Below are 22819 nucleotides of genomic sequence, written 5' to 3' on the forward strand. Positions count from 1 at the left end.
TCTGCATTGTCACCATTTCGTCAGCGAATTTTGTCGGGTACAACGATGCCCGAATTACTTTGCTCAGTTACATGTTCGCCTACTTTTAATTTTTTGGAAATGACGTTTTTGGGATTATATTTGCGGTTTGCACGTAGCGCACCAATCATATAAGGTTTTTGGTGTAGAAGTTAATGTGCAAGTGTGACAGAACTGTAGTAGTTCTGCGCATCAATCGCAAGTGTTCAGCAGTCCATCCATAAGTTTCGTCACTACATTTGTTGGTACGGTACTAGCTTCAGCATGTTCTTTTTCACGATATACATACGTTAAAATCGTAGGTATAACTACCTTCTAGACCAAGTTTAAATAATTTTTAGTCCCAAATGTGTGCCTCTTGTTGGCAATATACTTGAAAAGACACTTAAGTTTCGTCAATGCACACGTTTTCCCTTGAAACGATGGCAGCCTTGAATTTATCCTTCAGTCTGCTAACCAAGGGAACGATATTCTGCAAATGGTCGTCTGTTGTTACTAAATTATCGTTGAAATGCACCGTTTTTCACAATAAATTACTATTTTGATATTATTCACATAAAGATTATTCTTTGACCAGTACTAATGAAAACAGTGAAAATAACATAATCCCATTCATATAACTATTCCCAGGAATCGTTTTATTTCGGCGACATCAGTGCTGTGCCACGCGGTAATACGTGTGCTTTTTTTCTGATTTCTTTCCTGACACGATTTGTTTCTTCGACCTAAAAATTAAAAAAAAAATCAAAATTAGTTTAAGAAAATTAATTAGATATGGAAAATATGGAATTTAGTTTCTGGGATAAAAGACCATCGACTACAAAATATTCATAGAACTGCAAGGGCGATTTATTGTAGAAGTTTTCGTATAATTTTGTATGAAAACGTGTCCTCAAATGAATTATAGTCTTCAAATCTAAGTTTCTGTAAATTTTAGCTGTTGACCGGCCTCCAGACAATAGCTTTATTCATTGCATTGAATACTATTGGTTGTTCTAAAATGTTCTGTTCGGAGACTTCAGAATGTTGGGCAATGACAGATTCTATAGCAGCTTCAACACGTCCTCCGAAATTCGTATATTCTTTTTCTTTGCTGGTGGACGCCGACACATCTTGTCCCAACGATTTGGTATTCAGTTTATTGCCACTGTTACTAGAATCAGTTAGTTCGAAAAATACGTGTATACCAAACTCATCCGATTCTTCACCTGACAGAATTTCTTGCCAATATTTTTCAAGTTTTTGTTGATCGTTCTCGTATGACTGCATTGTACCGCACTTATCTAAGTACTGACAAGAAAAACTCAAGCCACGGCGACGGCGCCTTCCCTTGTTAGATTTGCCAACACGTTATCAACAGGAATAGACAAGTCATATTTTGAAAAATGAAATTTTGACCAAAATTCGCATTTTGGAGTGTCAGATTTTAATTTCATAGTTAAAGAAAGTAATAAAAATATGTACTTAAAAAGATAAAAAATACTAAAAACAAAGAAGTGATCGGCAAATAAAGACATTAAAATTTTTAATATGATGACACTTAACCTGTTAATTTAAGTTATTTTTAAGGTTCTATTCTAACATTAAATTTAATGTGCGTATAAAAATATATGTGTGGATACTTTACAATCTCCCGGGACCAAAGAAAAATGAGAGGAAATGCTAATAAACATTTTTGTTTACAATATAATAAACATTTGTTGATTAAAAATGTAATTTTTAATACAATCAATTATGACCTATTCCCATTTAAACATAATATTTAAATTAGACATGCCACAAGAAAGCTTCAGAAGCTAGAGGTGGACAGATGGTTAACACTAGATCCGGCAAGGAGCGGGAAGTGACTAATCAACACTGAGCAATCTAACGGGTACGTCTCAGATCAACACTCTAAGGCCGTCCGCACAAGGGTCGACGCTCGAAGTGGTCGACTCGATTTCAATCGCGTAGGTCTCTCTCCACCGCCCAAGTTCCTTCGTTGTTGCATTGAGCTCCATATTGAGCTCCACAGACGAGGCGTTTAGTGGTCGTCTAGAATTGCCAATCTTCTCGTCTTGTACGACTCTCATCACTTGCGATCGGTAGCGCACGAGAAAGTTCGAGTGAGACGCACGTTTTCAGTCATGGAGGTAAGATTATTGCATTTGCTTCCTTCGTTTTTTATTGTTATTTGCCATAAAATAAATTTTAGGAAGTTTTTTTTAAGATCAGCGAATATTAAGTTCGTTGTTTGTAGTACTACTAGCTTTGTGAAAATATATTGTTTGTAATATAAAATTCTGAAAACTTGAATTTCTGTTTCTAGGTGTTTAATATAAAATTCGTTGGGGAAGTGAAAAAATACCCACAATTGTATAATTATACTGGAATCAAATAGCAACTAATATGAATATGTCTGCTAAGAATCTCCTATCGCTCTTCTTTTCTCATAATTTAGGTATTCACACAGGCACACAAGAATGCATACAGTATTAAAAGCCTTTAATATGTAGTATCATCAACATACACAATCAGAAAAGCTATTATTTTACAATTAATTCTATTGCAACAATTTTAATTATAATTATTAAAAAAAAAATACAAATTAAACAATTATAAAGTTAAAGGTATAAATAATCATTTAAATACAGTAATTCCATTGCCAAGGGAATGCAGCGGATGAAGTTAAATGTAGTGTGCTAGATAATCTCTAATTGCATTGGCAGTAGAACAATGGTTTATTTTATCTCGAGTTGGGACGTTCGCAAAACCTGTAGTAGCATGTTGTGTATGTTAATAACGAACATAATTATGTAGCACGCAAACACGCTTTATAATATTATTAATTTTTTCAGTATCTCTGCAACGTATCGCTGTGCTAAGTAGTTACTTGGAATTTTTCGGTCATCATTTCGAACGCGCATTCAATTGTTTTTCTACCCCGGCTTAACCTGTAGTTGAAAATACGTTTTGTATTATCAAGAATACGTTTTGAGTAAGGTTTCAGTAAATATCGTGACAATGGAAAGGCTTCATCTCCTACCAAGTAATATGGAAACAAACAGTCGTCATCATCATCTAATGGAAGCTTACAATTCGGTGGAATGTCAAGTTGTGAATTCATTAACATATTTTTCATTTTCGAGACTGTGAAAATACCTCCATCATTATTTCTACCAGCATATCCAGTTTCAATCATGGTGAAAAGACCATCAGCATCGCAGCATCCTAGTAATACTATTGAATGGTAGGATTTATAATTGAAATTAGCCGATCCAGAATTAGGTAATTTTTCTCTGCGGATGTGCTTGCCATCTAAAGCTCCTATACAATTTGGTAGGTTTCAAAGGGTCTGAAAATGTTGGGCAATTGTTTACTAGATGGGCATGGCATGTAGATATTTTTCAGTGTATCCCATAGAATCTTGGTCGTTTCCGCCACTATTTTTCTAACTGTTGTTTCTCCTCGGCAAAAGTACAGTCCTAATGAAACGAATGTACAACCTGTACCCAAATACCTGAAACAAAAAATAAAAAAAAATTGTTATAAATCTTTTATTCAAACACAGCGATATTCTATATCTATTTATTTCTTTATATTGCAGTTAACGAATGCAAAGAAAAATGGAGGAATTTAAGAAGCACGTTTGCAAAAAACCTTAAACCAAAGCCCAGTGGTAGTGGTGGCTCTAAAAAAAAACTTTACTACTTGATGGATGCCATGCAATTTGCCATCCCTTTTATCAAGGTAGCTGGAAACTCAAGCGGAAGTTTGCCAGAAAAGATTCAACCTTCTTCGTCCTCAACACCTGAGGTCGAAGTTGACCAGGAGGAAGGAATCTCTCTCTCAACAGAAGATTTTGCGTCCTAGGAAATTACTTTCTCCAAAAATGCACCTTATGCACCTATTCAACAGGACCGAGCCACGACTAAAGTAAGTATTGGCTCAAGAGGACCTCATGGCTATCCAATTAGGAAGAGCAAATTGGGACGAGCTTCAGAAGACGCAGAGCAGGCGTTTTCGGCTTACTTTACGGCAAAGAAGGCCAAACTCGCCACTAAGGAAAACAGCCGGGAAGAAGGCATAAAGCATTTTTTGTTAAGTCTCATGCCAGACCTCATCCAGATGAATGACAAGCAGGTGAGGAATTTAAAGAAGAAGACGTTGAATCTTGCGGATAAGGTTTTGGAAAACCTTGTTGAGCGATTTGGGCCACCACAAGCTTATCCAAGCTCAGCAGGGTTTCCCTATGAATATTCCCATTTAGGAATGATGGCTCCACCAACACCACAGCAGCCATCTAAATCATCCCACCCCACTCAAGAGGGTTCATATTAATTTTTTTTTAATTTAACCCTGTTATTAATAGATTTATTATATATAATTATTATTATGTTAGATATTAAATATTTTATATTAGATATTAGGTATTTTATTTTTTAATGATTTTTTAAATTTCGTTTTAAGATCATTTTTTATTTTGTATTTAATTTTTAAGTGTTTAGCGTGTTTATTGCTAATAATAATATTCATGTATACCTGCTAGTACTTGAATAAATTGTATTATATTATCTTGTATATTATATTGTATTATATTCTCTTGCTTCAATGTTATAAGTATGCGTTCTTCTGCACTCACACATTCCCTCATATTGGTATCCGCATATTGAATAGCTGGGCTAACCATTCTTACTAGAGTGGTGTATGATTCTTTTGACATTCTATAAAATGATAAAAATTTAGTGTCATCCTGTTGCAGTTCTCTTGCACCAACAAATAACCGTTTATGAAAATTGCGTTCAATATAAGGATGCACCCATAATCTACGTTTTTTCCTTTTCATCCGCTGGTACCACAAAAACATAACAATGTCCTCCTCATCACTTGAACTGCTCATTGTATACAAATTGAACTAAATACATATCGCGGTGAACAATCGCTCGTGCAGCAGGGTCCGTACAAGACGAGCATGACGCATGAACTTAGACACGTGCCTACGACTGGTTTGGAGCATTGGAGCTGCCACTAGTTCAGCACTCTAGCGGAAGCTGTTGGACTTTGGTCAACACCCTAGGGCTAATGGAGTTTTTCCCAGATCAACACTTTGATAGAACTCCGGATAGTTGACATTTGGTCAACACCCAAATGCCCGGTGGAGTTCCCACCAGATCAGCAACTCAATTATTTCTTGCGCGCTGCTGTTTTATACCTTTTCCTGCCTTTCATCTCCTCCAGCGCGCATTAATAAAAGTAGAACTTAAAGGTGGGAGTGACTGCTCCCGGGGCGTTAGAGAAACGCTGGCGATAGCTCCTTACAAAGCTCGTAACATTATTCTTATGAATGATTACATGTTTGTCATTTTTCTTAATAATCATGTTAAATGTTTTATCCTTAATAACACTGTATAGAACTGAAAACAAAGAGTTAACTTTTGAATTTGACTCGTTCTTGAAAAATACCTTTTCTTCTAGCTTATATGTTATTTTGCTTGTGTTGGCATCAATTGCTTTCATTCTAATGTATTTTGACCATGCTAATGTTTCTCTGGCATCTTTTATGGCTCCTCGTAATCTGTATTTCAGTTTCACGGGATAGTCGTCAAAGTTGTATAGAGTTTCTATGTTGTTTTGTACATTTGTAGAGAATTCGAATGGTGTATAACCTGTTGCTAAGTGTATCAAAATAAAACAGGAAGTTTTTACCAAAATTCGTGAAAAAAAATTTTAGCTTCTCAAAAAAATGCTTCACTAATGTTGTGAAATCCTGCATTTACACATAATATTCTTTGGATATTTCTATAACCTAATCATTGTAAGTTGAAATATTAAACTGGCAATACAAGTTCCTAGTAGTCGATTAAATTGTTGCAGATGCAACTCGATATTTCTTGTGGCTGAAAGCGACTTACTGATTAAATCTGCATTATAGATGATTCCTCGGTAGTCGGTAAATCCGCTACAAAATAAACACAGTTCTTAAAAAACTGTACAGCAATGTACTGCATAAAAATCTTGAAGATTACGAAATTTAGATTTATATGTGTTCTTAGAAGTGTTTAGAGAACAGACAGTTTGTTTTGTATTATTTTAGATAAATAGTCTATTTTTCTTCACATAGAATTTTAGAAAATTGTATCTAGTCAATCCGTCATCACAGAACTATCTATCCCAGTATAACATGTGGTTGTATACATTTTCCTTTAAGTTGTGCTCTTCTTTGTTATTTGTAGTCCCTAGTCTTCACTGATATCTTAGATCATGCTGATCAAAAGTTTTCATTGCCCCAAGACCCAGAATTCAATTATTTCTGAGTTAAAGAGCTGCAAAGGGTCGGTTTTTAGGTCAGTTAAATAATTTTTATTTGATTAATGTACAGGGTGTTAATAAATAGGTGCGACCAACTATAGCGGGTGACTCTGAATGAGAAAATAATACAGTTTGCTATATAAATGTATGTTCTTGCAAACTGACAATTTATTTATTGCTCTGAAACCGGTTAATATATGCAATGGAATTTGGTGTCCTGTAAGATGTAGTTACTGCGCACTTTTTGCCAAAACAACAAATGCCGGTATGGGTATTAAGCCCAAGAAACCCAGTTATCTTCTAATCTGGGGTTTCAGGTATTGCAAATGAATATAAGAACCGGTATGGCCAGAAAAATCATTCATTAAGAGATTTAGCAAATTGGGACTTCTCCAAACCAACCATCTCCCATATTACCAATACATTTCTGAGAATATTCTTGAGAATGACAACTACAAGCTATACTTAGATCAAATTTCATATTAATTAATACATTAACAAGACAAAATCATTAATTGATGTGGAGATACCCAACAACAGTAATCCATTTAGAAGAATGGAAAGAATCCATTCAGTATCTTTTCTCTATACTACTGGGTCATACCAAAGAACTTCATAGAAAACATAAAAAAGCTGGGTCCGAACATCTCTATACGACCATGCAGAAAGATGTATTTTTTTCGATGTCCAGTTATGTGCGAACATTTTTTTCTCGCTAACAAGTTGCTTAGGGCTCGATAACTCCGAAGGAGCCCCACCAGAGCTTGTAGCAGTCACAACTGCTAACATATAATTAATTAATATAATTTATTATTAAAATCCTAAAACCCCTCAGAATCCCGTTTATGAAACGTTTATGGGTAATAGACGATACGATGCGCAAACTAAAGTGATCAAGAGGTGCTCGGCTAAAGGCAGTTTTGGCCAACAACTCACACAGAGAGGTGTATTTCTCCAAGCCTTAACCGGCATTTTTTTTGTCTTAAAATCGGGTAGAAAATCTGGGATTGGATTTAATGTTTTCCCCGAACATCAAGGGAGAAATTGGAACAAATGATAAAGAATCTTGATTGAAAAACCCGGCTTCCAAATCTGCCGAAATCATTATTTAAAACCCGGCTTCCAAATCTACCGAAATAATTATTTAAAACCCAGGTGAGCAATTAAATCATTTAGTTTTATAGGCCTATCATTTTATTGATATTTTCATTGTCTTTTGAAATATTAAAAGTGTAAAATCCGAGTTTTCTCATATGTATCATGTGGCCTTGAGCCTAGATCGTAAATTTATCAGACACCTAATTAGTTTTTTTCTGTTTTTTTTTTGTATACCTACTCGGTATAAAAACTTTCATGCCTAATTTACTAGATATTCTTTAAATGCGCAGACGCAATAAATAGACAGGATGACAGTCAGCTGATGAAATAAAATGTTTGTTTATTGTGGTAATTCGATGTAAGAGTATGTGTTGACAGTCATCTTTGGGTGCCTTGATGTTTCTCTAAATGTTATTTTTTGTAGATTTCACCCGATTAGGATAACGTTTAATATTAGAAGTAGTTTAACCAAACACCTACTTCAACCCATTGGTAACCAGGAACCGATTGTCTCCAGAACCACAGCGTTCTTCTTGATTCGTTTTTTTTTTTCGGAGCCCCAAGGACCGTCAGAGTCTTAAGGGGACGTAACCAGGACAGCTGTAGTGTTGTGACAGACATTAACAACAAGTTTCTCAGGGTTAAGGTTTTTCTTGTAATTTACAACTTTGTATATGCATATACCAAGGTTAGTACTTATTACAGTTTTTGTATCAGCTATAAAAAGTTAGGTAAATATTTATTAATTAATTAAATTAGATTCATTGATAGGGAAGGGGTTCATGATTTTTGTATAGCGGGTTTTAAAAGGAAAGGGAAGAAATTTATGTATCAGGGTTTTTTAAAAATTATATATATATCTTTCCGAGTCTGTTGGCCATACTCATCACACTTGATCACTTTAGATATCTCCCAGCATCTATGTGTAAGCATAACACTTACACATAGATCTGGTGTTTAGCTGCTTCGACACATATTAGTCGTATATTTGTTAGGTAAGGTAGTTTCTTTTGTATAACCGTCACGGTTTTTTTTAGTATTTATATTCCCTACCTTACCTATCTGGGATTTAACTTTAGTAACTAACCTTAGTGTTAAGATTTCGCTTCTCCCATGGACTTAGATTATATATTTACTAATACACCTTTTTGTTTGGCCCAGTAGTGGGGATCTTTCATTTTGTCGTGGCTTTTTGGTCCTCGCATACCGTAGCCCCACTACTGTAATTATATTTTCTATATATATATATATATATATATATATATATATATATATATATATATATATATGTAGGTGAGTTTTGTTAGTTGTTAATATTATAAATATAGTTGTTTTGTACAAGTAGTTTTGCTTTTATTTCAGTTCCTGCTTACAGTTATAATATAGCAGAACAAGGTCAATAGTGTCTTTTCGGTTTTTAAACATTATTACAGGGTATTAAATCAAAAGTACTTTATTCCTTGTTGTTCATAACTTCATTTATTTTTTTTCGTTAATTTCCTTCAGAAATTAGCTGGCGCCCATTTCAGTATTTTCCTAGGCATCTCCGTATATTCTCTTATCTTACCCCTTTTATAGTTCCAGATTTTCCGGTGCATTATTATATTGTATTCTTTTGGTTAAAAGATCTCTTTTCCCCTTATCTCAAAGCCAAATTCTAGTGTAGTGAGGCTAGCCCGAATTCGTGCTTGAGGTTTTGTGTCTCTGTGTTCTTTTGAGCTAAGCCATTCTTTTTATTATAACTTCTTTGCTAGTTCTTCTCTAATTTATCATCTCCTTCTCCATATACTATCCCCTAAATTTTAGTTAGGTTTCAAGCTCATTTTTTTGATACCGTAGTAGACAGGTGAATGTATCCCTTAGACGGTGTGAGAGCCAAAGAAGCCTCTTTTTAATATGGAAAACTACAGAAAACATCGGAATATGATATGAGAAGACTTAATTAATAATTTCAGATAATTTTGATTATCGAAAAGTGTCGGTAATAGAGAGTTCCTCGTATTTTGACCAAAGATCAGAAAGAAAACCGTCTTAAATGTGTGAGTTTCTTTTCCAAAATCTATAAATGCATCTCTAGCTTGGTATCAATGAAAAATATTGACTTGAATCCATAAACTTGCTATAATTTTTCTAGTACAGTTGTTTAAATAATAGGGTAGCGTGACGTATCTACGTGCCTCTAATAGGGAACAAGGAATTTTAAATTGTTATAAAATAATTGTTAATGTAAATTATTTATTAACCCACTTACGACATATTTCACTGTCATAATCTTACATAATTCAAAACCGATAACACAACAGAAATGCGTGACTAAAACCGTGACCCCTTTAGTTAGGTATGAATTAGATATTTTGCATTTAAAGTAAATCACTGCTATATTTAGAATTTATCGATGTCAGGTCAGGGGACATGCCTCAATTATTTTGTAATAAGTCTTATAGTTTCAATAAGTGTATTCTTTTTAAGCAGCGGGATCTCTTAATGACACAATCTGGAAGAACAAACACCTAAGACAAGATACAAAAACAAGAATCTATAAAGCAGCAATTAGATCTATTATAGTTTATTCGTCTTCCGGGTTTGGACCGTGTCATTTGTGAGTGACACAAAAGTGGGTTCATCTCGACGTTTCGCTACAATTGTATGTAGCTTCTTCAGGAGAACAAAAAAGGGAAAAGAAGACAAAAGACAGGAAGATGGGTAGTTAGCAACGGTAACTCAGTTACTCAACGCAACCAGAGGCGAATACTAACTACCAAGATGGGCATATGGTCACAGTAACTTAACTACTTTTTTCTATAAACAGAGTGACCCAATCGGCCTACACGAATCGTTATCTACATGCTTCATCACACCACCATCCTGCCCAAAAGAATTCTGTGATCAACTCTCTCATCCATCGGGCCATTTCGATTTCTGAACCTGACAACCTTAGAGAAGAACTTGGCCATCTGCAAAAAACCCTTGTCGCCAACGGTTACTCCAAGTCCACAATTCAAAATATTACACACCGACATCTACATCCCCCTTTACACCCTAGGACGACAAATTCAGAATCTTCGGGTAATACTCCTGTGGCTTTTCTTCCGTATATTCGAAGTGTCACTGATAGGATTGGCAAAATTCTTCGCAAAGAAGGTATCAGGACTACTTGTCGACCACCCAAGAAAATCTCACAATATCTACCCTCTCCTAAGGACCGTCAAAACTCGAATTCAAGAGCATCAAAGATGCATTCGATCAGGTCTTTTCTCCCATTCTGCAGTTGCAGAACACTGCCAAGAAACCGGCCATTCCATATTGTTCGAAAAAACCCATATTATTTCTAAGAGCCCCTTCTTTTATTCCAGGAAAATCCGCGAATCTCTAGAGATCCGAAAAAATCCACATAATATCAATCGAGAGGAAGGATACTACTTGTCTCCCATCTGGAATCTCAGTCTAGAGCCGCCGTCCGGTCCCGCTACCACGATGCAGCCACATGATTGGCCAGCGCGCGCTTCTTGACGTTCGCGTCACGGAGTGTGCCGATACGTCCCGACACGACAGGTCACCGCGACTATAAATAGAGCCGTAGCGGAGTAATCGTCTGATGCACTCCCCGCCTCTCGACGCGTTAGTGTTCTGAGCTGTTGGACGTGAATCCCTGTCCTGGCATTTGGTTTTCACCTCTGGCTGCGTTAAGTAGTTGAGTTACTGTGACCATATGCCCATCTTGGTAGTTAGTATTCGCCTCTGGTTGCGTTGAGTAACTGAGTTACCGTTGCTAACTACCCATTCTCCTGTCTTTTGTTTTCTTTTCCCTTTTTTGTTCTCCTGAAGAAGCTACATACAATTGTAGCGAAACGTCGAGATGAACCCACTTTTGGGTCACTCACAAATGACACGGTCCAAACCCGGAAGACGAATAAACTATAATTCTGACTCTGGCCGTGGAAGCCTACGATTTCATTCAATTAGATCTATATTAACATACACGGCGGAAACAAGACCTGACACATCTAAAACAAGACGACTACTAGAAACAACAGAGATGAAAATATTTCGACAAATATCGGGGAAAAGTCTTTTGGATAGGGAGAGAAGCGACAATACAAGAAAAGTATGCAATATAGAAGGCATAAATAATTGGGTGACAAAAAGGAAACAAGAGTGGAACGAACACATTAGTAGAATGACAGAGGATGGAATAGTGCGAATATCACGAGATAAGTCACCAAATGGACGAAGAAGTATTGGCAGACCAAGAAAAAGTATTATATTATTATTGTATTATTATTATAAACAGAAGAAGTATTATTTTTCAAAAATTTGTTTGTGTTTGACGTTGGGAAGAAATTATAGAAGCGTTAACATACTTCCGACATAATATGTCTCCACCCTAGCTCCCAACATCACAGTAGGAGTACAATAATTGTGACCTTAGTTGTACTTGCAATACAAAATATAGTCAAACACCAAAGTTATTTATTTATTACATTTAGATTTTTTTTTAATACTAATTCTACTAGCAATTAAGTTTCTCGTCGCATTAATTTGAAACTAGGATGAAGTTAAATCCCTCGTTCGATGGCCACTCCCGCGCTTTACCAAAGTTTTGTATTGACGCTGAATATTTCACAACAGGATATTGCGGAATCGACCAAAAGGGTTTTACGAATAGTTGTTCAAGTTCCGTAAGACCGGATCGCCCTCTTTTGACAAAATAACCACGATAATCTAGATAGTAATAAATTTGTTGTAAATTATAAAACAAAATGAACTTGGTAATGATAGTATACATTATAACTTTACGAGAAATGTGTACTCTCATAAATTCAATTTTTTAAGAATTTTCTGCAACGATATAAAATTCCATAAAAATAATAATGGCTTGTTTTTCTACAAACAAGCATTTCCAAAATGAACTGGCTGCATACAACAATACAAAGAAAATAATAACCACCTACCGCGGAAATATAAAATAAATTTACGGGAAAACGAGTTTTCTCCGAAAATTACTTCTGGGGTTATAATGTTGCGCAATTTTCAACAAGCGTTTACATAATTTTCTACTTTGATATTATCTTGTCAGAATGAGGGATAATTGAATAAAGGGAACGGCTACATATTATTATACTACCCATATTTTTTTATAAATTGTGTGAGAAGAATGGTGGGAAATCAAAATGTTCATCTACTATAATTCTCTTCATCCAACAGAAGAGTAAAAATTTTTACTAATCATATTTTAATAAAGTTTGTAATAATTGAAAAATTATATATAAAAACATTCCCTAAGTCACTTAATTGAAAAATAAATAACTTGCCTGTTCGTAAGTTTATTTAAAACCGCTAACTAGGAACATAGAGTTTTTTTACTAATCAAACAGCCCTTTTACACTGCAATCTTATCAAAAAGATCACCAAGTTGACCAATTCATTTCGTTTGTTTGGTTGGAATGTATTTTGCGAGATGCTGTGCATTGCGACTAGATTTTTGGGCTTGGTTCGAGTCCAGCTTCCATCAGTATTTCTAATTAATGGGCTATGTAGTGTAGGTCTTTTAAGCCATTTGGTGGCCTTCCGGAGAGAATATTCACTACTTTTTTCACTTATGAACTCGCTAAGGTATATCCCAATCGAATTATTCTTGATGCGTTGTATTTTCCGCTTGAGATGTTGTGATACATTATTCAAACTTGTATTATTTTTCGGAGATCTGGTTTGTTGCCATTTACGACGTATTTTTCTTTTTTCAGAAATTGGGGCTCTGATTTCTTTAGGATATTTTTTTCCTTCTATCCTAATAGGGATGATTGGAGTACTGTTCCATACTGCTGATTGAATATATGAACTATTGAATATATAATATGATTGGTAAGCAACTCAACTTCTCAACTGATTTTTAGATGCGGAAATAGATGTCGATTTTTGCTTACTACAACTTAGGAAATATCCAGGAGATACCCACATGCCTAGAGAAGGCTAATAAAACCGGTTTATCCTCTAATACTTGCAATTAAGCAATCCCTAACTTGGATTTTTTTGACGGTCACCTCAAAAAATGATCCAATACAACCAAGCATGGTAATCCTCTTCACCACTATAATTTTTGACAGTTGTGAAATGGACAATTCTGATTTTTATATTATCGAAATTATAAAGCATGGATTTACAACACAACAAATTATGCCGAAAGTTATGTGCAAAATAGAGCCAATTAGAAATGAATTTAACTCTTAATAGTAAAGATCCTGAATTGGGTAAACGCCAAATCTAATTTAAGCAACATCAAACCTTAGAACAATGTAAGTCTATTTTAGTGAAAAGAAATTTTTCTCTGTAACAATATTCACTTTGCAGAAAAAATAAATAGGCTTGGTATTAATTTGTGTTGTTCAGCCACGAGGTATAAAAATACGATTATGATAAGCAAATTTCATAGTGACATTTTGAAATGTGAATTTTCTGAAAGATGCTGAAAATCTATTGGACACAGCACGTGACCAGTAATGAGGTGCTATGAACGATCGGAACTAACCTAGAACTCCTAAACATTTTTAAATACGGAAAAATAAGTTATCTAGGACATTTTTATAGAAGAAAAAAATAGAACTTCCTACGACTCATAATAGAGGAAAAAGTTAAAAGAAATAAGTACAAGGAAATAAAAATGATCATAGTTAATGAATACAAGAAACCAACCATAAAAGCGATCTTCTTCTTCAAGTGCCATCTACGCGGCGGAGGTCGGCAATCATCATAGCTATTCGGACTTTTGAGACGGCTGCTCTGAAAAATTCATTTGATGTACATCCGTACCACTCTCTCAGGTTGCGCAGCCATGACATTCTACGCCTCCCTATGCTTCTCTTTCCTTGAATATTTCCCTGCATAATCAGTTGGAGCAAGGTGTATTTCTCTCCACGTGTAATATGTCCGAGATATTCTAATTTTCTTGTTTTTATTGTATTTAAAATTTCCATTTCTTTGTTCATCCTTCCCAGAACCTCTTTGTTTGTGACGTGTTCTGTCCATGATATTTTCAAAATTCTTCTGTACACCCACAGCTCAAATGATTCCAGTTTTTTCATTGATGTCGCATTCAAGGTCCAAGATTCCATTCCATAAAATAAAGTCGCGAGAACATAGCACCTCGCCAACCTAACTCTTAGTTCCAGTTTTAAATCCCCGGTACATAGCACTCTTCTCATTTTGTTGAAATTTGCTCTAGCCTTTTCTATTCTTATTTTGATCTCCTGATTGTAATCATTTGTGGAGTTATTCATTGTTCCCAGGTATGCATATTTGTCCACTTGTTCGACGTTGGTTCCGTTTAGTAGAAGATTCTCGTTATTTCTTTGAGTTTTCGATATTCTCATAAATTTCGTCTTCTTGACATTCATTGTTAGACCATACTCTTTTCCATACTCTGCTATTCTGGTGACCAGTCTCTGAAGATCTTCAATATTTTCGGCTAAGATCACAGTGTCGTCCGCATATCTAATGTTGTTAATGGGAACTCCATTTACCTTTATTCCAGCTGTTTCACCCTCAAGAGCTTTTTTCAGGACCTCTTCGGAGTAGGCATTAAAAAGAATTGGCGACAATACGCATCCCTGTCTTACTCCACATCTAATTTCAATTTCTTCTGACAGCTGTTCGTTAACACGTACTTTTGATCGCTGTTTATAGTATAAATTTGATATGATCCTGAGGTCGTTGTAGTCAATCTTCTTTGATTTCAGGACATTAATTAATTGTTTATGTCGTACTTTACCGAATGCCTTATTATAGTGAATAAAACATGCGTATATATCTTGATTGACGTCCAGGCATCTTTGTATTAGTATATTAAGTGAAAAAAGAGCTTCACGTGTTCCTAGGCCTTTGCGAAAACCAAATTGTGTATTATTAACGTCTATGTCAAGTTTGTGATATATTCGGTTATGGATGACTTTAAGTAGTAACTTTAGCATATGAGACATTAAGCTAATGGTGCGGTAATCGCTGCATCCTCTTGCGTTTTTCTTTTTAGTGAGACAAATAAAAATAGATGTTAACCACTCTTTGGGTAATACGCCTGAACTATAAATTTGGTTCAAGAGTGTCACTCGCTTATACACTTCAAAAGCGATCCCCACTTATTATTAAGATAGAGCAAACTGAGAATTCTTCTCGTCAGTAATAATGCCGTATATTGATTTGGTGACACCATAAAATTTTTATAATTTTGTCACAATTTCCTTCTATTCTTTTGTGTCCTGAGCTAGTTGTTCGACTTCGTCCACCCAATAGTTTAGAAATCTTCTCCTAGGTCTTTTTTTAACTCTTTCTCGATTATCAGTTTTTCCATCGAACCTGATCTTCTAGCAATGGGTCCGAAATACAGTCGATCCATTTTTTACTTTGAGTTGTTCTAATATTGATGTTTAACCTAGAATATTCTTAACATGCGGCGGTATAGCCAAATCTTAAAAGACTTTAATTTATTTTTATCTGCTTTTCTCAGGGTACGTTTGGAGGTCTCTGTGGCTATGAGAAAAATTATTGTTCTTACCAGCCTTAACTTTGTGTGCACTAACATGGCCGAGTTTTTCGAATTATTACCAGTTTCATCATAGCTGGTTTTGTAATAAAAAACCTTCTTCTACATATATATCTGTCATCATTTGTTATAAGAGACCCTACGTATATGAAACTATTTACTACTTTAAAGCCTCTAATCTTTTTAATGTGTTGAATATTCTTGTGCACTGAGGCATTCAGTTATTGGATAATCGCTAAGGGTTCGCTCATTTGCATTTTATGATCTAATCCCCAAATCTATCTACAATTTATTGTATCTTAACAGCAGGTAAACGGCTAATAGTTTTGTTCCTAATTTAGGGATTTTCCAAAATCTCCCAGTTTATTGAATTAGGTACCTAAACATTTCTAATTTGATGCTCAGATTTGTAAATCATTTTTGTTTTGATATTCAAAGCGTAAACACTCGTTGTGCGTAACAAAAAGGAAGATTGTGATTTTATAATGCCTAAAACAACCAGTGCTTCAACTTGGATTAAACCTTATAAAGAGCTGTCTATGGATATGGGAAAAATCTACTGTTCAGTCTGTGGCAAAATTGTAAGTATCTAATATTTTCTATTAAATATCTAATATTTCATACATACAGGGTGTTTCCAAATGACACTTACAACGTTTGACTGTAGATACTTCTCGAAAAATTGAACAAAACGATATAGTTAATGAGGGGTCAAACTTATTTACTTTTCGAGATACAGGGTGTTAAAATTAAAAAAAATTAAATTCTTTTAGATAATAACAACAATAACTTTAAAACCAATAAACGTATTTATTTGAAATTTAGTACTCGTAGGTTGTTTTTAAATGAAAAATAGCTTCCTTTAGTGAGAAAAAATTGTCCATGGTACAATACAATGGTGTGTATTTAGAAAAATTTTTCACCTTTACTTTTTTTTATGAAGTCAGCTATTCTAAAACACAATTATTTTTATTGTAATTGAATTAACAAAACAAAAACTTTTGTTGAATGTTAAAATAAGTTATATGATGTACTAATGGTTAGTAACAAAAACTAATTTGTGGATTAAGACTGCATTTAAAATACTTAGCGAGTGTTTTTTTTTTTTCAAACCAGTTATTTGATTAACCAAAAACACCTTGTATATTTTTATATTTTAAAGGTTGGGTTAAAATAAAGGTTTTTATTTTTATTTATAGATAGCATGTGAGAAGAAATTTCAGATAGACCAACATGTGAGAACTGCTTCACACATTGCAAAAAAAGGAAAAATAGGAGGAAAACATCAAACTTCAATAGCTAAATGTTTCCAATCTACTTCAAAAAAATTAGATGAGCAAGAAACTTTTAATGAAGACTTGTGTCGCGCATTAGTGTCTGCAAACATACCGCTTTCAAAATTAGCAAATATAAATTTTAGTTCGTTTCTAAAAAAATATTGCAAACTTAATGTTCCAAGTGATCGGTCTCTAAGAAGAAATAATGTGAACGGGCTATACTCGTCGGTGTTAATTAATATTAAGGAAGAAATTGCAGATAATTATTTTTACATATCTGTAGACGAAACCACTGATTCCTCAGGAAAGTATATTGCTCATTTATTGATTGGTGTTCTTAAAGAAGATACCTTACCAAAATCTCATCTTATTTCATACCAGCAACTTGAGAAAACAAATGCTTTAACAATTTCGCGTTTTATACAAGAAACATTAGCAACTTTTTTTCTTCCGACAACTATTCCTTCTAATAAATGACTGCTTATTTTATCGGATGCTGCTCCTTATATGGTGAAAGCAGGACAAAATTTAAAAATATTTTTCCCAGATTTAATACATGTTACTTGTGTAGCGCATGGATTAAACAGAGTTGCAGAGGAAATACGAAAAAAGTTTCCTCTTGTAAATACCATGATATCTAGTGTCAAAAAAGTATTTCTTAAATCTCCTATAAGAATTCAACTTTATAAAGAAATGCTACCTAACATTCCTCTTCCACCACAACCTATTTTAACGCGATGGGGAACATGGTTAGAAGCAGCTAATTTTTATGCAGATCATTTTGTTAAAATAAAGAACATAATTGATACGTTAACAGATGAAAGTTCCCAATCTCTTTTGGATTCTAAACAAACTTTTCAGAGTAACTTGCTTCAACAAGAACTTTCATTTATAAAATCAAATTTTAATTTTGTTCAAAAAACAATTACTCAGTTAGAATCACCAAAACTGTCATTGTTCGAAAGTACAGCATTAATAAAAGAATTTGCGTCATGTTGTCGGAACGTTAGAGGTAATATTGGAAAAGATATTTTAAAAAAATTTGAAGCTACTATGGAAAAAAATAAAGGTTACCATATTCTTTTTGAAGTAGTCAGTGTTCTAGCTGGAAATATTTCGGAAACAATTAATTTAGAACCAAATGTTTTGGTTATTTTGAAAAATGCTCCCGTTACATCAGTTGATGTTGAACGAAGTTTTTCCATATATAAATATATGTACTCAGAGAGAAGCCACAAGTTTTTGTTAGAAAATTTTGAACACCACTTGGTCATTTATTGTTACCATAATTCTAAATAAGTTTATTCATACTTAAAAATGATGTAGTTACTTAAAATAAATGTAAATCTTAATGAATAGTAGGAAATATTTAGTTATGTACACTTTTTTTTTTAAATAAAATTGTTACTATTTTACGATTTTTTTATTTATTTGTATGCATATTTTGTAAAATATTTGCATATTTTCGGGTAAACACGTGCATATTTATGCGCATATTTTCTACATTTTTATTTGCATATTTGCCGAAGTCTAATTATCAGCATACAGTCTTTGATAGCATTTTCTTCTGATTTGCAATTGCTTTCTCATTATGTATATTGTGCTGGTTTTCGTCTATTATTTTTTGTTAAATGATCTAGCTAGATATCGGACTTTGTTGTAAAGCTCATGGTATTTATAACGTTTTGCATGACTCTCAACAACATAGGGTCTTTTATTGTAATTATCGTCCTTATTTAATGACGGAAAATGTAGTTTAAGAATAAAAAAAGGTAAATTGTTAAATAACTGAATTAGCCATGTATTTTAATGTAGCTCCCGTATAGCTTTGCACGTTTAAGGTCAACAATATTGTAGCATTAATTCAATTACTTCTGGATGAAAAATTCCAAATGTACCTTCGAAACTACTTAAATATTTTCAGCTTAATCAAAGTTTGTAAAGCATAAAAGAGCAATCATTGGAAATGCCAGTTTTAAAATTTTATTGGATTGCACTTTTAGATTTAAATTTCAATCGTAATGCGATGGTAATGTTATTATGTATCAGTGCATTTGGCTATACGTTTAATTTATTAATTATTTTAAAACAACTTTAAATAAATTATATTTCATTTACTGAAAACACAATAAATGCATCAATAAATTACAATAGGCATTACATATTATATTATTACAGTATATATACATGTTTTCGACGAATAATTTGTCTACTTCCGCAGAATTAGGTTTGTTACTTATAATATTTTTATTTTAGAAAAGTGTGTTATTATAAAATCTAACAAATACAAAACAAATAATTCATTCAATTACCAAATTATAGTCAAAATTTTGATGAACATTACTTACTATGTGCAGCTAAATCTACAACGTGCCTGCTCACATTTTTAAGTCAGCATTAACAAAACTTCTTTTCTCATAGAATGAGTTCTTTTAATTCTGATTAGATCTGATTCTAGTCTAGAGCATCACCCGTTTCGATAAGAATTATAAGTCTGAACACTAAGTTGTAAATCATAAACAACCCTGGACATAGCATTTCTCTCTTGTCGTTTCTTCATTACTGAGGATCGTGATTTCTTCCAATATCCCTAACAATTTTTCTCCGTTGGTCTCCTGTATGAGGTTGAGCTGGCAATACCCATCAGCGCACATATAGATACTGGCTAACATAATACCAATCAAGGACAGAATCCGATCCCTCAGCAGGAGGTATGTCCTTAGAACCATTGCCAGCTTGAACAACAGAGCCAAACAAATACAAGACTCCATGCAATCGCCGAGGGTAAATACTCACCAGGCTTCCTCAAAGAAAAGTTCCGTTCCCTCCAGCCAAACTTCTACACAACACTGGACAAGAACTTCCTGATGAGTATTTTGAAATTCTTGAATCGCTTGAAACACTGCACGCCAAAAACGCTGATTAAGAGCCGTTCCATTGTATGGCTGGTAACCGCTGCAAGTACCTCCTTGGCATGCTTGGCAAAGCTCATCTAAATTCCTTTTGTGCTCTTCAGAAATCTCGCTCACACAGGCACACCACCTTCTGACCCCCTGCTTCTTAGTAGTCAACTACTTCTCCACACGAACATCTCTCAACAAGTTTCTCCCCACCACTACTCCTTAAACAAAAAAACAGAGGAGTACCCCTCCCTTAAAGAAGTAAAAGCTTAAACAAGGTAAAAACTCCGGCTCCTCCATTGGTCTCTATCTTCAGCTGCTCTGAGAGCTTCGAATGAATTTCCTGCTGAATTCTTAATTTGGTTGCTCCATCTAGTTGGTAATCGTCCTCTTGATCTTTTCTTCGGAACGTTTCCAGAAACAATTAATCTCTCCAAACTATCGTCCCCTCTGCGAACCACGTGACCGAAAAATTGCAGATTACGTTGCAGACATATTGTGGACAGCCTTTTTTTAATCTCGAGTTGGTTTAGAATTGAAACGTCCTATAAGCTGTCCAAGGTATGCGCGGCATTCTACTCCATCACCACATCTCAAAGGTATCAATTTTTTGGCGCTCCCGTCCGCGAAGAGTTCAAGTCTCTACAGAAATATTGAGAATACAAGGGCATTCACCAGTCTCATCTTAATATTTTAAGAGATAGATCTTTATTTCAAAACTTTAGTTAGATGACTCTGTAAAAGCAACTATATTGCTTTCGTACTCAACTCTTCGCAGGAAATTAAACATTCCTTGTTAATTTGCTGCTATAAGTGTAGTGTCATCAGCAAATCTTAAATTGGAGATTTTCCTACCAGCACTGTTACTCCACCGGCCCATCTATCTAAAGCCATCCTCATGACATGTTCACCATAAATGTTGAATAAGACAGGTGACAACACGCATCCTTGTCTAACACCTCTCTCGGTCTTGAATTGGTTTGAGAACTTCTGATCTAGTCGTACTGTTTATATATTGGACTGGTACAGATTTTTAATGTGTCATCAGGTGCACATTTCTACTAAAATAGACTACAGATTTATCCAGCTTACACAAGCAAATGCCTTTTGGTAGTCAACGAAACGTATAATTATAGGTACTTGAAATTTTCTAGATTTTTCAATGAGTTGTCTCAAGTTCAGGATTTGTTCCCGTGTACCTTTACTCTTTTCAAACCCCGCTTGTTCCTGAGGTGTTTGGTAATGTAGATAGGTTTTTAATCTGTTTTTGATGATATGCCACAAGATTTTACTAGCATGTGTTATTAGTGAGAGTGTGCGGTAGTTTTTACATCTGGTAGTAGTTCCTTTTTTGTGTAGCGGGATATAAATTAAGGTACACCAATCATGCCATTTCCTAGCCATTTTCCTGAATTCCGAACAGCGACACAGAATGGATGGTATTTAATCCTTTGTTACCTAATAACTGTAGTATTTCACCTGGTATCGAATCAATCCCTGGGGATTTATTTCTCTTTAGCGATTTTATTGCATCTTTGACTTCAGTAAGTAAGACAGTAGGTTCTCTAGGGTAGTCAGAGGACCATTGATTTTATGCTGGTACCTCGTTATTTTTAGACATTGCATACATTTCCTAAATATTTAATTAACTTATTTAAGTAAGATATAGCAAAAAATATGTCCAAATCGTGGTTTCAGAAAAATATAAATATAAAATAAGTCACCTCCAATCCAGGTTCCTATATTTGATCAGACCATAATATCTACTGATTCGTCCCTCCAGAAATATTTTTTCTTTAAATATTTTTTGTTATTTTAATCGACTAAAATTAATTTAACTAATTTCAAATCCGCCTCGAAGGACCATGTTCTGGATTTATATATTTTTTAATAAAATAAAGTTAAAATGAAATTTTATTAATTATTTGAATAGTGTGTGTGTCTATGTAAAATTTTATTGTTACGTTACCTTAAATGCAGACTGTTCCTTTTCTCTCTTCAGCTGGCTGGGCTGTGGAATTTTGTTGTTTTGCTTCTTAAGTATTGCTCTTACTTTGGTTAATGGAATAATGGCTCCTATCAGTCCAGACCAAAAAATTGTTTATAAATAGCTCTTAATTATATTATGGCGGTGTCTTCACCACCGTTACAGTTTTTGTAACGTAAAGACACACACATACACACGCTAACTAAACTAAATAAACAAAAATAGTAATAAAAAATCCAATAGAAATCCAGAACGAAATATACTATTTGATAAATATACGAGTTACACCAGAATTGCTTACTGCATTGTAAGTTAGTTTAATATTAAATTAAAAAACTTGTCGATAATAAAATCAAGCCCCTCTATGCCAATATAAAAATGTACTCATGAAATATAAGTTAAGATAGCAAATTTTACCTTAACGGTCTTAAACTTTGGATAGATACCTGAAATGTCGTTTAAAATACTTTACTTTTTACTGGTAGACAAAGGTACTTAAAAGGGTGCATTTTTGGCCTCAAATTATTATTAAATTCGAACCAGCATATTTGTTGGTTACAAAAATCCAAGTTGTAATCCCAAATAATTCCTAAAGTGTCTCAAAAATTAATCAATGAATATAAATAAAATATGAGCTATAATCTCGTAAAAAACGTAAAGCTTTTTGTTTCCGTCTAAAATATGATACATAAAAAAATGACACAATACATTATTTTCA

At 34.2% G+C, this 22819-nt stretch overlaps 1 protein-coding gene across 1 annotated transcript; it reads right to left on the reverse strand.

Moving 5' to 3' along the window:
* Positions 1-2878: 2878 nt before the first annotated feature.
* Positions 2879-3199, reverse strand: LOC140439008 (uncharacterized). The gene has a single exon (XM_072528641.1). The coding sequence runs from the start codon at positions 3197-3199 to the stop codon at positions 2879-2881; it is 321 nt and encodes a 106-aa protein (XP_072384742.1).
* Positions 3200-22819: the final 19620 nt, after the last annotated feature.

This window comes from Diabrotica undecimpunctata, chromosome 4 (genome assembly GCF_040954645.1).
Source record: "Diabrotica undecimpunctata isolate CICGRU chromosome 4, icDiaUnde3, whole genome shotgun sequence".
Taxonomy (NCBI): Eukaryota; Metazoa; Arthropoda; class Insecta; order Coleoptera; family Chrysomelidae; genus Diabrotica; species Diabrotica undecimpunctata.

Bases quoted from the DNA above. Each gene is read 5' to 3' on its own strand.
- LOC140439008 (XM_072528641.1), bottom strand. From the start codon at position 3,199: ATGATTGAAACTGGATATGCTGGTAGAAATAATGATGGAGGTATTTTC.